Source organism: Pleurodeles waltl, chromosome 4_1, assembly GCF_031143425.1.
Source record: "Pleurodeles waltl isolate 20211129_DDA chromosome 4_1, aPleWal1.hap1.20221129, whole genome shotgun sequence".
NCBI lineage: Eukaryota > Metazoa > Chordata > Amphibia > Caudata > Salamandridae > Pleurodeles > Pleurodeles waltl.
In genome coordinates this window covers 700,384,290-700,400,138 of record NC_090442.1, presented here as the reverse complement: position 1 = coordinate 700,400,138, position 15,849 = coordinate 700,384,290, and the positions used below count along the sequence as shown (strand labels likewise).

Sequence of the window (15,849 nt, the reverse complement as noted above, 5' to 3'; positions counted from 1 at the left end):
GCATAAGTCTGGTGAGAGGGGAAAGGAGTATTTATTAGTTGTAGGGTGGTACACATACCAGACATCATTCATACCCACGTTCTTTAGCGATTGCAGCTTGCTGATTGTGAGTGTTGGACTAGGTTGAAGTCGTTCCTGATTGCATTGATCTTGGTGCTCATTAGGTGTGTATAGTGTAGCTATCGTGAAGGGGTAGGTGCCCAGAGAGACATGATGTGCTAGAAGTCTGCCTGGTATCCCTGTCGAATTCGGAGGACTTGTTCCCAAAATTGATTAGCTATCAGAATGGCCATCCCAGCCTTTTTGACGGGTCCTGATGAGAAAAATTGATTCACCCCCATCTAGCCCAGTCTTTTTTCAGTAGGTGTTTTTCCTGAGAAGGCACTTATGACAGTCAGAGTCCTGCAGCACACATTTTGACTCAGTATTTGAACCATGTGGCTTTGAATTGTGGGGAGGTGGATGCTTGCAATTCTTGGCTGTGGGACGTGTGGCGACTCCGGGTAGGGGAAAGTAGTAGTACACTGTGTTTATCTGTACATGTTTGGTGATGTGTCATTGAATGGGGTGGGAAGTTAACTGAGACAGAACAATTAACTCACAAGATCCACTTCTGGAAGCCAAGTCCAAGATTAAGGTGGGGTTGGTGTCAACGGTCATGGTAGCACTGCTCGTTCCAAGTACGGTAGACATACTCCGCCATGCTCTGATCCTAGGTCGCCACTGTTGAATGGTGGTTGTTGCCTCACAAATCAAATGTGTGGATTTCCAGAGAGGTATGCTGTTGGAGAGTAAGGTTATGCTGTGATGGCTTGGTCTTCTATAGGTGTTGTGTCCCTCAAGTGTTGTCCTGATGCTGCAGTTTATACGCAGGACTGAGCATTCTCAGTGGCTTTCGTCTGTTGTTGGTTTGTGTGCTTTCTTCCTGGAGGTGCATCTCTTTGATGGACCACCTGTTAGACCTGATAGCCTTAGGATGGTCTTCGCACAAACTTTTTGGCCTCAGCCTCCATTTTTTACTGATCTTGTTTTTGTTGGCCTTAAGATTCTGCTAACCAGTGCTAAAGTGTGTGTGCTCTCTCCTCTAAACATGATAAAATTGGCTTACACCCAATTAGCACTTTCAATTTACTTGTAAGTCCCTAGTAAAGTGGTACTACATATACCCAGGGACTATAAATTAACTGCTATTATTGGGCCTGCAGCATTTATAGTACCACCCAATTAAGTAACTTTTCAACATGTCTCAGGCCTGCCATTGCAGCCTCTGTGTGCAGTTTTAAACTGCAATTTCGACCTAACAAAATTAATCCTTTGCCAGGGCTAAACCTTCCATTTTAATACATATGTTACCCTTAGGGAATGCCATAAGTAGCCCACCGGGCAGGGCGCAGTACATTTAAAAAGGTGGACATGTATTTTTTATTTTTACGTGTCAAGGTAGTGAAAAACTCCTTAATTCAATTTTAAAATACTGCAAGGTCTGCCTCTCCCATAGGATAACATTTGGGTAACTTATTACTTTTTTTAAGTGATAACCTTCAGTTGGGAGCAGGTGGGTATGTCAAGTTTGGTGTCTAACAAATTGTAACTTAAAGCCCTCTTTAATGGTAACATCAGATTTTATGTCACAATTCTGAAAATGCAACCTTTAGGACATTAGCATTTTCTTTTCTCAGACATTTGGTGTCTGCAGCCTGTATCCTGAGTCACACGACTAGGTGTAGCTTGCAGTTGGTCTTTTTGTATTGCTCCCAGCCAGTGAGACAAACAGCAATAGGTGATGGCAGTATGGGCCATCTCTGACTTGAGGGGGGGAGCTGTTATACTACCACACTTGCATATCACAAAGGCTCTGCCTGGGAACTCTCACACGTGTTTGACACTAGTCTTTTGTGACCCCAGACAAGCTGGGACCAGGGCAGAAAGTCAGAAAATTCCAAACACTTCTGGAGTGGAACCCTCCAGAATTGTCTCCTACTTCAAAGATGGCACAAGGTATCAATAATAGACCCTCAGATCCAGCTCTTCAGTACATTTCTTGGCCTGTAGAATACTCTTATGCCCTACTGCCCAGCTGTGTGAGGAAAGGACTGGACCTGCATGTTGATCCTAGTACCATCAGAGGGACTCCAAGGGGTAGTTGGCTGGCCTCCGGATTACAGCATTAAGGACAGACAAGACTCCAACCATCTTGAACCCAGTAACTGGACTTTACTTGCTGTGAGTGTTGCCCCCTAAGTGGTGCCACACCAGTCCTGGACCCATGGAAATGGGCCCGAAGGTGCTGTGCTAGCTATGCTGTGGTCCTGTAGACAGAACCAACGCAGTGTGATGCATCTCCTCGCAGCTGCCTGCCAAACAGGTGTGCAATGCATCTTCAACGCTGGACTTTTGCATTGCAAGCCCCCTGTTGATGACATCCTTGATGGTGATATAAGACTCTACATCGCAACCTCTCAGCTGCCCAGAACTGCCACTGTGCAATGTTTCTTCGACATGAGATCTCGCAATGCTGGGCAACCACAGCTTACGGTACTTTGTTCGCCGGGCTTAACTCGGTCCCTGTATCTAACTGGCATTCCAACATGGTCGACCTGAACTTGTGACTTTGTGCCAGTCCCCCATGACCAGAGAACCACAGTCAGCACTTTGTTCTTCTAGGCACCTTTTTCATTTAAATCTTTAAAATTGCATATCTCTGGTGGACTACCTGGATTTTTGTTGTTCTGCTGTCAAATTATGTATAAAATTTTGCTCTATTTTTCTAAAATGATGTGGAATTTTCTTGTGTGTTTTCACCTTAATATTGTTTGAAGTGCTCCATAAATTCTTTACACATTGTGTAAGAAATTGGGCTACTGGTTGAGGGGAGGTGAACCCTACTGAAGCAGGAACCACACTGCTTGTCAGGGTGAAGTCACAAACAAACCTCGAGTTAACCTGTGTGCAACCCTCTGATAGCTTGGCACAGAGCAGTTATACTTAACTTAGAGGCAACTTGTAAAATATTTACGCAGCACTTCAAACAGTGTTAAAGTAAAAACGCAACCCAAGAAAAATTCCACACCAATTTAGGAATATATAGTATATTTTAATAAATAAATCAAGACCAAAATGACAAAATTCTAATAAGTAGAACCGCAGATGTGCAATTTCAAAGGTTTAAGTGATAATAGCGCCAAAAACACAAAGTGCTATATTATGACACAGTCACTAGTTCAGGACAACTGCATTGGAGTGTGGGCCAGCTACAGGGACCCATTTAGGCCTGCTGAACAAGAGTATCTTCTAATCCTGGTTGCAACGAGATGCGGAGCTCCGTATCCAGGATGCATCCACAGTAGAGGCAATGCAAGGTCTTGGCGAGGAGATGTGTCACGCATTGGTGGTTCCGGGAAGCTGCAAAGTGTGAAGCGATGTCTTTGCATTGAGATACATCACACAGTATGGTTCCACCGGGCTGCATTGAGTAAGGTAATATTCTTTCATGGAGATGCATCGGCGCTAGTGGACTGCGATGGGTGATGCGAAGTTCCCCAGTAGGGGAAGTCCATACAGCAGAGGTGATGTGCCTGTTCCGATGACTATGCATTGAGCTAGAGAGGTGATGAGCCAGTTCTGCAGGAGATGCACTGCACCGCAGAGGAGAGGCACCAATTCTGTTGGATCCACAGATGGGCTGGCAGAGCAAATTCAGGTTCACTTCCAAGGGTCCAGGACTGGGATGGCAACACATGGAAGGGCATACCTCACTAATGGCAGAGTTCTCTGAGTCTTCTGATCAGGATGCCAGCCAACTAGGCCTTGGAGTCACTCTGGGGTCAAGGCATCCGAGATGCAGGACCAACCCTTCTCACCCAGGCAAGAGGCAGTGGGAAGCAGGTCAGCATAGCAGGGCACCAGTTCTTCAAAGCACTAGTCCAGGAGACTGGCAGTCATTTCAGCAGCACAGCAGTCCTTCTTCCTGGCAGAGTCAACAGGTCCAGAAGTGTACTGAAGAGCTGGGTCTAAGGGTGCAACATTTAAACCTGGTGCCCACTTTGAAGGGGAGGAAGCTTCTAGTAGTTTCCACCCCCCTGAGATAGCAGTCATCCCCTTCCTACCTGTCCTGGCTCCAGCTTGGCTGGGCTCACAAAAGACAAGTGTAAAACCCTTTGTGTGAGAGAGCCTTTGTGATGTGCAAGTGTAGTAGGTGATAGCTCTTCCTCCTCCTCGTTACCTCAGAGTGGCCTATCCTGCCTACACCTATCTTCCCTTTGTGTTACTGCCTGGAAGCAATACACAAAGCTCAACTGCCAGCTACACATAGTCCTGATACTCAGGATCAGGCTGCAGGCACCAAATGGTTAGGACAAGAAAATGCCAACTTTCTAAAAGGGACATTTAAAGAATTGTGATTACAAATCTGACTTTACAATTAAAGAGGTCTTTTAATTACAATTCTTTAAAGACCAAACTCGAATGACATGTCTTCCTGATCCCAACTGGAATTTACAGCTTATTAAATGTAATAGGGTAACTCCAGTGTTATCCTGTGGAATCGGTAGGCCTTGCAGTACTGAGAAGTGAATTCATGAGTTTTTCACAGCCAGGACATGTAAATCTGAAAAGTACATGTCCTCCATTTTAAATACACTGCAGCTTGCCCTCTGGGCTGTTCAAGACCTACTTTAGGAGTGACCTATATGTATTGAAAAGGAAAGTTTGGGCCTGCCATGGCAGGCCTGAAACATGTTTAAAAGGCTACTTAAGTGAGTGGCACAATAAGTGCTGCATGCCCACTAGTAGCATTTCATTTATGGGCCCTGGGTATGGACTGTACCACTTTGGTAGACACTTACAAGTAAATTAATTATGCCAATTGTTTGTAAGCCAATTTATACCATGTTTTATAGAAGAAAGCAGAAGCACTTTAGCAATGGTTAGTAGTGGTAAAGTGTGCAGAGTCCTAAAGCCAACAAAAACGGATTAATAAAACAAGAGGGTGAAGACAAAAACTTTGAGTATGACCCTGCAGAAAGGGTCACTTCCAAGATATTGCCTCTAAATTAAGCCTGACTGCTTCATGCTAAGTTGCCAGGCAGTTAAGCATAGGTTATTTTGGAGTTTGCTTTTGTTACACCTTACCAGAGATTGTAGTTGCTGCTTGAATAGGGTTTCACCCCCCCAACCAATAACCCAATTTCCAACACTACCGGTCTTATGTGGAAATGATCTGTGAGCGTCCACGGGTGGGTCAGCATCGTCAGATGGATGGCAAAGGCCGGGAATCATCAACTGAGCTTCATCAATTGTGCACACTTCTGTGTTTCTTAGTCCCAGACAAAGCTAACTTGGAAGGGGTGTCCCCATTTGCATTTTACACCCTTGCCATGCAAAATGTCAGTAGCTTCTTTAAGGGAGCACCAACACTGAAGTGGAAAAGGAGAAAGGTCTTGGTATAGCAGTAGTTTAATGCTCTCAAAGTTGATTGGACCTTCATTCTATGCCACCATCATTGTTTCCCCCTTCTATTTGTAATAGTGGAGACAAGTTGAAACATTCTGTGGCCTGCCATGGGAGCTCACTGGGCAGCCGCTGTCTTGGTGCAGTCAAGTTTTATATCTGAATCTCCCAGGGTTGGGAGTAGCTGTTTGAAGAGGGGAGCAATGTATTCTTCTATATCATCTATCTCTGCATTGTGTTGTGCCCCCTTAATTCTCATGTTAGAGCTTCAGAGTCTATTCTCCAGCTCCTCTAGATGTGTCCGTAGTTTGAAATTCTCTTCTTCGAGCTCTAAGAGTTTTCATCTGTGGTGGACCTAGTTCTTCATCCTTAACATTGCTGCTATCTTCCAGAGGTGCCATGGGTTGCCCTATTTCATCTACGTCTCATTTGATATAATTGATGTCAGTAGCTACTTCATTTCTCAGGACAGCGAGGTCTCCACCGAGTTTGCTGAATAGGGTTTCTAGGAAGGATTTTGTGATGTGCTGATCTGCCCCCTCCTGTTCTGTGCTCTGCGTTATGCTGTTGTTTGTGGGTTAATCCACAATTGATATTTCTCTTGGAAGATCAATTTTCTTGGATGACACTTAGGAAAGGAGTTCCTTGAAAGTAAGCTCTTTCTTTGATATGTGTGCCACTATGGGTCTATCTTTTGTATAGCTTGAGGTGCTGCCCATCACTGGATCTGTTCCTCCTGTCCTCGATGCGACTGTGACCCAACCAGTGTCAAGATCTGCAGCATAGCCCAGGGTGTGGCCCAATACTGGTGGGGGTGCAGTCATCTGTCACCTCTGGCATGCTCCCCTTGCTACATCATCTATTTCCATTTATGCTTACTATGGGCTGAATGGGCATCAAGGTTGTATGCTGTGCTGTGTTCTATAGCAATAGTCTTGGCCCCTGCCCTTTGTAAAATGTTGATCTCAATCACCGGGGGAATACAACCCAGGTGTGCCTTCTACCCAGCTGGGTAGAAGGGTGCCAGCTCTGTTCCCTGTGGTGTTTAGCAGGCCAATTCATACTCTTTTAGTCCTCGGATGGCTTCACTGTGAAGGAATGATTGGCAAGCTCCAGTCAGAACTGTGACACAGCCTGTATGGAGTTGTAGCATGTTTCACCCCCTTTACTTCTCCCCCGGGGCCAGACGGTGGAAGTGGAAGGACATGTGTGTGTTGGTGCTCCACTCAGCAGTAGGGCTCCCAGGACATAGAGGGCCTTGATGTTGGTGGAGGGGGCTAGTCCCTCTCCTATGCCATGCACGGTCTAGACCTTTTCACCATATTCTCCCCCAGGACCCGTGTAGCGTGCTGACTAGCTGCATCTGGGTGATGTGAGGAGGCAGAAGCTCAGAGATCACTGTCTGCTTGCAGACTTACTGGTAAGGATGGGTGCATTCAGATGAGCAGTATTTCTCACCACAGTGGTGCTGAATTTTTCAGAGTCAGCTTTGCGGCACAAGTGGTGTAACAAAGGCCCCTCAGCCCCTTCAGGGAGGCCCTGAGTCCAGAGGCCCCTCAGCGCAGTACACTGTGCGTGGGTGGGAGGCCCCTGACTGGGTCCAGGTGTGAGGAGGCCCCCCCAAACGTACATTGGAGGGGGGCCACTCAAGATTTCTTGCACCACTGTGTGGCACTAAGCATTTTGTGAGCAGACCGCGCATCTAACTTCCAATTCAGCCACTCGCTGCTTTACTTAGTCTGCTTGGAAGAACTGGAATGTTATCCCCTCTCTCTGGGGAGGGTTGCCAATCTGTTCCCACCAGAGGTCCAAAGCTGCAGAAGCTGGAGGTAATCCCTGGGGAGATCAGGTTGCGTTGCTACACGAAGGCGCTCCTACTCGGCCACCATCTTAGCCACATCGATTTAAGGGCTTTCAAAATCATTAACATGACTAGTACCACTCTTTTCATGCTACAAAGACCCTGATTGTTTCTGTTCACTTACGATTAAATAAAAATCTCAAACGTTTTAATTTATTTGTTTCCTCTCTGTTCTTACTACATGATTCCAAACATGCTGAACATGCCACTATATGTGTATTTTTTACTTCCGTCCATATAAATATAAACATTTTCAAAGTTTTGATTTCTTTTGTTCAAAAAAAAAGTTATTTTAACGTGTGGTTGGAGGATTTTGGTGGAATATGATTAATGTATTTTGTTTTCTGCTTAGAAGTGAAATGTAACACTTTTTTACTTGTTTTATTTACAGGAATTCTACAAGCAAGTGTCTACCCCACTTCTCAAAAATATTGAGTTTGTATACCCATATGACTCAGTTTCAGATGTCACCCAGAATGCATTTAATACATTCTATGGAGGAGACGAAATTGTCGTAGCTGGAAAAGTTAATACTGCAGAAATTCAAGGTTTTCAGAGCATTCTCTCTGCCACCGCTGTACGTTTTATTTTTAAATTGTTTCTTGTTCCTGCAATGCTTTGCTTTTTCTTACATCTACCTTCGACATCCCAATTCCAGATGATCTAGTTTCTTTCTTCTTAAATTATGTGCAGTGATTATTTAGGTGCTGATTGCTACGGATGTTTAATCCCTTGTTGCTTTCACACGTGTGTGCATGCCATAGAGCCCAAAAATAGTGGCACACCTGCTGATTTGTATGCGTTTTGCACTGATATAAAATATATGTGTTTATGCAAAAATAATAGGAGGGTGAGGTGACTCACAATTACGTAGCCTGCTTTGACTACAATGGAAATCTATGTGGAGAATGTAAGAGAGAGGAATCCTGGGTGTTTCAGATATTTAACACTAATTCTCAGCTGCAGTAAATAGTCTTGTAGGAACAATAGAGGCAGTAGTGTGTACGATGAAACAGGATACTCATACTTCCCTTTTCTCAACCTCAGAGACCAATGGATGACCCACTCTGACCACAACAATAGTAAAGTTATTAGAAATGGCTTGAAAATGCATCACTCAACAATACCCATTGTTGTGGGACATCCTTAGACTGTTCATACTGACCCAGACACTTTTTTGAAGCTTTTTACTGGAGCTTGCTAAATCACTGTGATTCTTATTTTGTTTGGGCCGGAAACCCCGATAAAAACTGTGAGTTTAATTTGCATACAGTTGCTTTTGGCATACCCCTCGACCGGCATACATCATGTGCAAATGTCATATTCGGGGGGTGGCAACAATTTAACTGTTTGTGCTTTATGCAAACTTGGTGGCCCCTTGATGGATACTTATCGTAGAAGATCTAGTTCCTCCACAGTATACAATTTTGCAGCAGGATATGCCTGCTCAGATTCCAATTAACTTTCCACCTTAGTCTAAGTGAAATAGTGCTAGGCCCCACAGATACAGTGGGCCACTTCCTTGATTCGATGTAAACATTTTCTGATAGGGTGTTACTGGAGTCTCTTTTCCTTGATACCTGGTCTGGCCATTTTGTGATACTTTTCAACATTTTGAAATGCCAATAACCGAAATAAGACAGATGACACAACTTTGACAGTACTCTTTGGAAGACGCACTCCATGGAAGAATTAGTAAGGGCTCAAATATCAGACAGATTGGGGCAGACCCTCTCTTAACTGTGTAAGCACATCTATTACGATAGCCTTGGAAAAACTGGTTCTGTGTAAAATCATCTATCAGTGGCGTAACCAGTCCAGCCGTATCGAAGACTAAAGGTTTGAGGTAGAGGGGGGCAGTAGAGGGGTGAGGCTGCAGTGGGGGAGGGGTACCAGGACCGACTTCGGTTAAAATAGAAACCTTCGAGCTCATACCCAGATGTGTTTTTTGGTGAGTTCCTGCGTGGTACCTCATTGCTAACCCTTTGTGGGTGGGGCGATAGTGAGGGGTCACTGGAAAAGTAAATGAGAGGTGGGCCCCATGCTCCAGGTAGCTCATCAGAGAAGCTGGGACCATTTCTGATTTCAGAAAGGCGCTATTATTTTCGCGCTGGTCTTATGTCAAAGCAGAGCAGCAATTACAAAACATCTCAGGTCACACCAGCGTGGGCATGTGGGAGCAGCGCCTAATTTGCGTTGATGGTTGCAGGCTGGGCCCAGGACACACTACTTCGGGGACCATCACTTATTTTGCCTCATTAGATATTGACTCAGAGCAAGAGATGCAAAACACACAAAGGGGAAAGTAGGAGGAACCGAAAGACGGCGGGAAAACGCCTAAAAGCGAGAAAGCAAGGACTGGCAAGAGGGAGACAAAGTGGCAGGGAGTGTCTGGAAGTGGATTAAAGACGGCTAAAGCAGATTCAAGAGTACACAGCCTTGGAATTCCACACAATACCATTATTAGCACTAGCTCTGGGGTCCTAAGCTAAGCAGAAATTTGGACATCAGTACTCATTCTTTTGCAAATTATACATTTCACAGAATAGCAACCAAAGCGCTAGGACAGCATTTTTGAAAGGGCAATTGAAGACTAGCGGTTTCTGGCTACCATCGGCACGGGAGCCTTAAGCCATTTCAACTCTAAGGTGAGTTAGGACATTTAGAAATGTATACAAAAAAGATTGATGAGTGTGTATAACTGTCAACATTCCACAAAGTAAACAGTAGTTTAAGGGTTCAGAAAACCCCCCAAAAAACCTGTTTTTTGTGGGGACACTGTAGAAAATTGGCCTGGTGTGCGGTGAGCACCTATGGTGTTTTCACTGAATACCAGGTCCAGGTATCCTCTATTAGTGAAGTGTAGGCAGTGCCTAGGAAACCAGGGCTCTCTAAAGGTAGCTGTGGATAAGCAGTCAAGACTTATCGAGGAGACATGCAAAGCTTATGCAGTACCGCTATGGCCACACAGCACTCTCACACATGAAGGAACCACACAGTTACCAAAATAAAGGTACTTTATTATAGTAACACAAATACTAGACTAGAGAATGAGTAAGCCCCCAACTGGAGGTAAGGAAACACACTATTATGTACACATTAGCAATCAGTAAATAGCATAGAAAGTAATAGGCATTGGTAAAAGCAATAGCAAATAGTGAAGGCCAGAGGGGAGGGCCAAACCATATACTAAAACAGTGGAATGTGAAAGGCAGTCCCCCCCCTCAAGGAAGTGGAATCAGTAGAAGGGAGCTGGAGGAACTAGGAACCCCAAGAGGTGAGTACCAGAGTGGCCCCCAAGGCCAGGAGAGCAGAGGTAAGTAGCTGTCACAGTGAGGCCCAATCAGTACGCATGAAGAGGAGTCCCACGTTTCTGGAGCAGCAGGCAGGAGACTGTGCTTTGCAGAAAGGAGCGCTGGAGGCAAGGGCTACACAAAGCCTGAAGATCCCTTGGAGGAGGAGCAAATAAGCCTTGGTAGCTGCAAGAGTCAGGGTGCACACTCGTACTGTCCTGTAAGGAGCGGCAAGGGCTTACCGTCTCCCAAGTCTGACAGCTGGTAGAGATGACCAAGACAACCACTCTAGACTACCACCTGTGATGCAGGATCCAAGCAGGTCCAGCGCAGAGCAGATCCACTTAGCCGGTCATTGTTGCAGTTGGTGGCTGCAGATGCAGGGGAGTGACTCCTTCACTCCAAGGGAGATTCCTTCTTACTTCTTGTGCAGACTGAAGACTCTTTGCCCTCAGAGGATACACAGTCAAGGAAATGTTGCAGTTGCTAGAAGGAGCCAGAGAACAATGTTGCAGAGAGGAGTCGTCACTGAAGTTGCAGATTGTCAGTTCCTGGAGGGTCCACTTGCAGTCACAGTGGCCAGAAGGTGAAGTAAATGAAGCAGAGGAGTCCTGCTAGAATCTTGCACGTTGAATCTGAGGACCGACCCAGGTGGGAGACCCTAAATAGCCCAGGAAGGGGGATTGGTCACCGTGCAGGGTGACCACCTATCAGGAGGGGGCTGTGATGTCACCTATCTGACCTTGCCACTCAGATGCTCCCAGGGGCTTCTTCCCACCTTGGATTCAAGATGGCAGAATCAAGTGGCCACCTGGAGGAGCTCTGGGCACCACCCCTAGCGTAGTGATGGACAGGGGAGTGGTCACTCCTCTTTCCTTTGTCCAGTTTCACACCAGAGCAGGGACCAGTGGTCCCTGGACTGGTGCAAACTGGTTTATGGAAGTAGGGCACCAAATGTGCCCTTCAAAGCATATAGGTGGCTTGGGGAAGCTACCCCTCCCAAGCCATGTAATACCTATTTGAGGGAGAGTGTGTTACCTTCCTCTCCCACAGGAAATCCTTTGTTTTGCCTTCCTCTGTCTGGGCTGTTGAATCAGCAGGAGGGCTGAAACCTGTCTGAGGGGTGGCAGCAGCTCTGGCTGCCTGGAAAACCCAGGAAGACTAGTAGGAGCAATGCTGAGGGCCCTCTAAGGAGCTCCCATTGTGCATGGAATCATACAACCAATACTGGGTTATGATTCCGACATGTTTGATATCAAACATACCAAGATTCGGAGTTACCATTATGTAATTGGATACAGGTAGTGATCTGTGTCCAGTACATTGGTAAAGTGGGTTCCCCGCACTTACGAAGTTCAGTGTAATGGAGCTGGAGTTCGTAGGGGCACCTCTGCTCATGCAGGTGTGTCCTCAACACATGTACCTGCACCCTGCCCTCTAGGCTAGGAGAGTCTACCATAGGGGTGACTTACAGTGACTATGTGCAGTGACTTGTAGTAAAAGGGTGCATGCACCTTTTCACATAGGCTGCAATGTCACATTTTGCATGGATTCTCATGGGTGGCATTATACATGCTGCAGCCCATGAAGGACCCCTGGTGCCCCAATGCCCTGGGTACCTACGTACCACATACTAGGGACTTATATGGACAGTATGCCAATTGTGGAATGTGCAAAGCCCTAGCCAAACAAATTTAGAGGGAGAGAGCACAATTACTGGAGTCCTGGTTATCAGGATCCCAGTGAAATCAGTCAAAGCATACTGACAGCAGTAAAACGCGGGTGTAAACATCCCAAAAAGAGGGTACTTTCCTACAGACACGTTTTGCTCCTATCTTTGCAGAACAATGGAAAGATGACTTTGCCCTGTCAAGATCACGCGTTTCTAGAGGAAGAGACACCAAGGTGTCTGATGAGTAACATTACTGTATATATGGTGACAACAGCAGTAAATTAAACAAAAGGAGCTGGGAGTTGGGGTTGAATGATAGTAGAGCTGAGGACAGTGGGAGGTGTAAATGCTACCTAACAGCCAACAACAAATTGGGAAGGGGAGTCTGTCTTGTCCCTGGAGGATGATACAAGCGAGATTCAGGGAAGGGCTTGCCCTCCTAACACTCTCTCCCCGAAGTGTAATTTTTCCCCATGTTTCTGCCTCAAAATCAATGCCCACACCATCCCCTACAAAATAGCTTGAGAGAGTGTTTCTCAGTGCTTAATTTGGAAAAGATAGAGTGCCAGTGTCCAGAGCGCTGCTCTGAAGCTGGTATTCAGGCAGGCATTCTTAATTCCACCTCATGCCTCTAATCCTCTACCAGACACTCCCTGCCCCTTTATCTCACTGTGGCGAATCCCTGGTTTCTCTGTTTGTGACAATTTTGCCATCTTTCTCTTCCTCCATCCTCCCTATCTGTCTGTGTGTTTTCCCCACATTCAGGAAAATAAGTGCCAGTCCCCAAAACTAAGTGTCGGTGGCTCCCACCGGCAACTATTGTCTCAAATTCAGCACTTGTTTATTCCTTAAAGAATAATTTGTGCAGAGATGCTGTAGCTTTGGAGAGAAGGTCGAGCTGGAAGAGATGCTGAGGCCGTTGATAGATGCTAAGGGTGTGGAGATAAGCTGGTGCTGTTGAGAGATGCTGGCGTTGTGGAGAAGTGCAACTGTGGAGAGAAATAATCACTGAATTGATCTGATATGTAAAGATCTGTGGAGAGAGTATTGGGCTGTGAAGAAATGCATGCACTGTCAAAAGAATATGGGACTGTAATGGCATGCTGAAGATATGGATTGAAGACAGAGCTGCAAATAGATGCCGCTACAGAGGTATTTTGGGTCTGATTAAAGATTACTTTTTATGTTGAGATGGTGCTGCATGCTGTGGGAAATGTTGAGCACTGTGTGGATATGCTGGGGATGTGAAAGGATACCGAGTCTGTAATGAGATAGTGGGTTTCTGATGAAATGTCTGGTTGGCTATAAATAAAGGGGCTGATACTTAGGGTGGAGCAGTTGTGGTGAGGTGAGGGTACAGTGGGGGGAGCAACAGGTAGTGAAAACATGAGTCAAATCAAATCAAATCATTAACATTTATAAAGCTCGCTACTCACCCGTGCGGGTCTCAAGGCGCTAGGGGAAAAGGGGGGGTTATCGCTGCTCGAACAGCCAGGTCTTTAGGAGTCTCCGGAAAGCGGAGTGAGGCTGGTGGGGAGGGAGTTCCAGGTCTTGGCCGCCAGGAAGGAGAAAGATCTCCCACCCGCCGTGGAGCGGCGGATGCGAGGGACAGCAGCGAGTGCGAGGCCAGAGGAGCGGAGGAGGTGGGTGGGGACGTAGAAGCTGAGGTGTCTGTTGAGGTATTCCGGTCCCTTGAGTGGGGTTTAGAAGAGATGATGGATAAATACGTGTGTGCAAAGAGAGGGTGCTGTGAATGATATGTTCTGTGGATAGATGGGGCACTGAAGGCAGGTGGGGCTGTAGAAAGGTCTGATAAAGTAGAGGTGTTGAGCCACCTAGAAGGAGGTGACAATGAAGTAATGCAGAAGCCATACACACACATGACACTGAAGACATTTAGCTGCTGTAGAGAGATAAGACAATGAAACATTGCAGAGGCTGTAGACAAATTATTTATGGCTCATTGAGAAGTGAACACATACAAGGTGTTTAGAGAAATGGGGTATTTTATTGATGCAGTGCCTGACAATAGGTGTAACATTGAAGAGATACAGGGTCTATGTAGAAATACATGGGGCTGTGGAGAATTGCGGAGTGCAGAGCTAATGCAATAAGGAGATGCAGAAATGACTCTCAGACAGTGAAGGTTTGCAGGCTTGGGCTTCATATCTTCACCGGCAGTCTCCCACAGTATAGCTTGGAGGCTCTCTTTGTTTTACTCCACCTTTGGAAAACCTCTGCATGATCCAACTCAGTGCTTGATTCCAGTCCTATCCTACGCTGAGTAACTGGGCAGAGAAGTTGACATATGTCCTGGGACCCCAAATGACCTTGCTGGGCCAAATAATTCAACACCAGAGCCAGAAGGAAAGGTGAATATTATTGGAATATCTCACATTTAAAGAGTTCACATGGACATCCAGGGCAACAGGGTCACTTATTGCTTGCTTTATAAGGAATCTTAACAGTATCAAGGAGCAGCTTCACTTAAAGTGGTACAGCACATCTCATCATTTGTGGAGGATGGAGACTGAATTTTATAAACGTTTCTCAATGCCACAAGTATTTGGTCCAGTCAGGAGACAGTTGAGTGGGCACTGGATCTAAGAATCCAGCCTTCTTGATTAAAAAGATGTGTACTCTATTAAAAACAGTGTACTACATTGAGAAAGCAGTTTTTTGCTCTAAATGGAAAATTGTCCACATAGGGACCATGTGGAAACCCTAGAATGGGTAAACCCAGTTGCTACATCAGGGCATATACGCTGAATTTTAAATGACTGCTTTCCTATTAATTTTTATAGGGAGCACCTTTTATGGGGACACACACTGCCACTCTGTGAAAATACACCTATGTGCTCTTGCCATATGTGGGGGATGTAGCTATGAGTAGTGCAGGAGGTACAGTAGCGTTGGCTACTCAGTGAGGAAAAGTTGCAAATTTCCTTGCCTGCGTTGGGGCCCATACCGCCTTTGCTTCACCACTCTGTTTTGGTCACTAACTACCCCACTGGCAGTATCTACTGAGGTTTCTTTGGCAAAATATTTTCACTGTCTGCTCAGCCCAAGGCCAACCATCATGGTTCCTAAAGGGAGAGCTGTACTACAAATAGAGCATCCCCTTTGGGAACCAATTACCACCACAATTCTAATGTTGGTAAATGACCAGTGGTGTTAGAAATTGGATCTCTAGTTGGCAGAGGTATGCACCCTGTCCAAGTAGGAACCACAATCCTAATCAGGGTAGGTCGCAAACCAGCCTAAATTATCCTGCACTCATGCTGCGGTAGCTTGGCACAGACCAGGCAGGCTTAACTTAGAAGGCAATGTGTAAAGTATTTGTGCAATAACTCATACAGTAGCACAGTGAAAACACTACAAAAAGTACTCTACACCAGTTTAGGTAAATAGATAATATTTATCTGAATAAAAAAGACAAAAATGACAAAAATCCAATATGCACAGGTCAAGATATCAATTTTTAAAGGTTTAGATGAGTCTCAATCCTTAAGAATTAGTAGTTGTATCCTTTTAACACACAGTACCTGGATGCGTAAAAAATAATGACGCAAAGG

At 45.6% G+C, this 15,849-nt stretch overlaps 1 protein-coding gene across 1 annotated transcript in view; it reads left to right on the top strand.

Annotated features, from left to right (window-relative positions):
- The window catches only part of ITIH2 (inter-alpha-trypsin inhibitor heavy chain 2), a 286,914-nt gene that overhangs the window by 86,402 nt on the left and 184,663 nt on the right, over positions 1–15,849 (top strand). Inside the window, exon 13 of the mRNA XM_069229266.1 lies at positions 7,701–7,886. Coding sequence (XP_069085367.1) covers positions 7,701–7,886 — 186 coding nt within the window. The remainder of the gene's footprint in view (positions 1–7,700; positions 7,887–15,849) is intronic.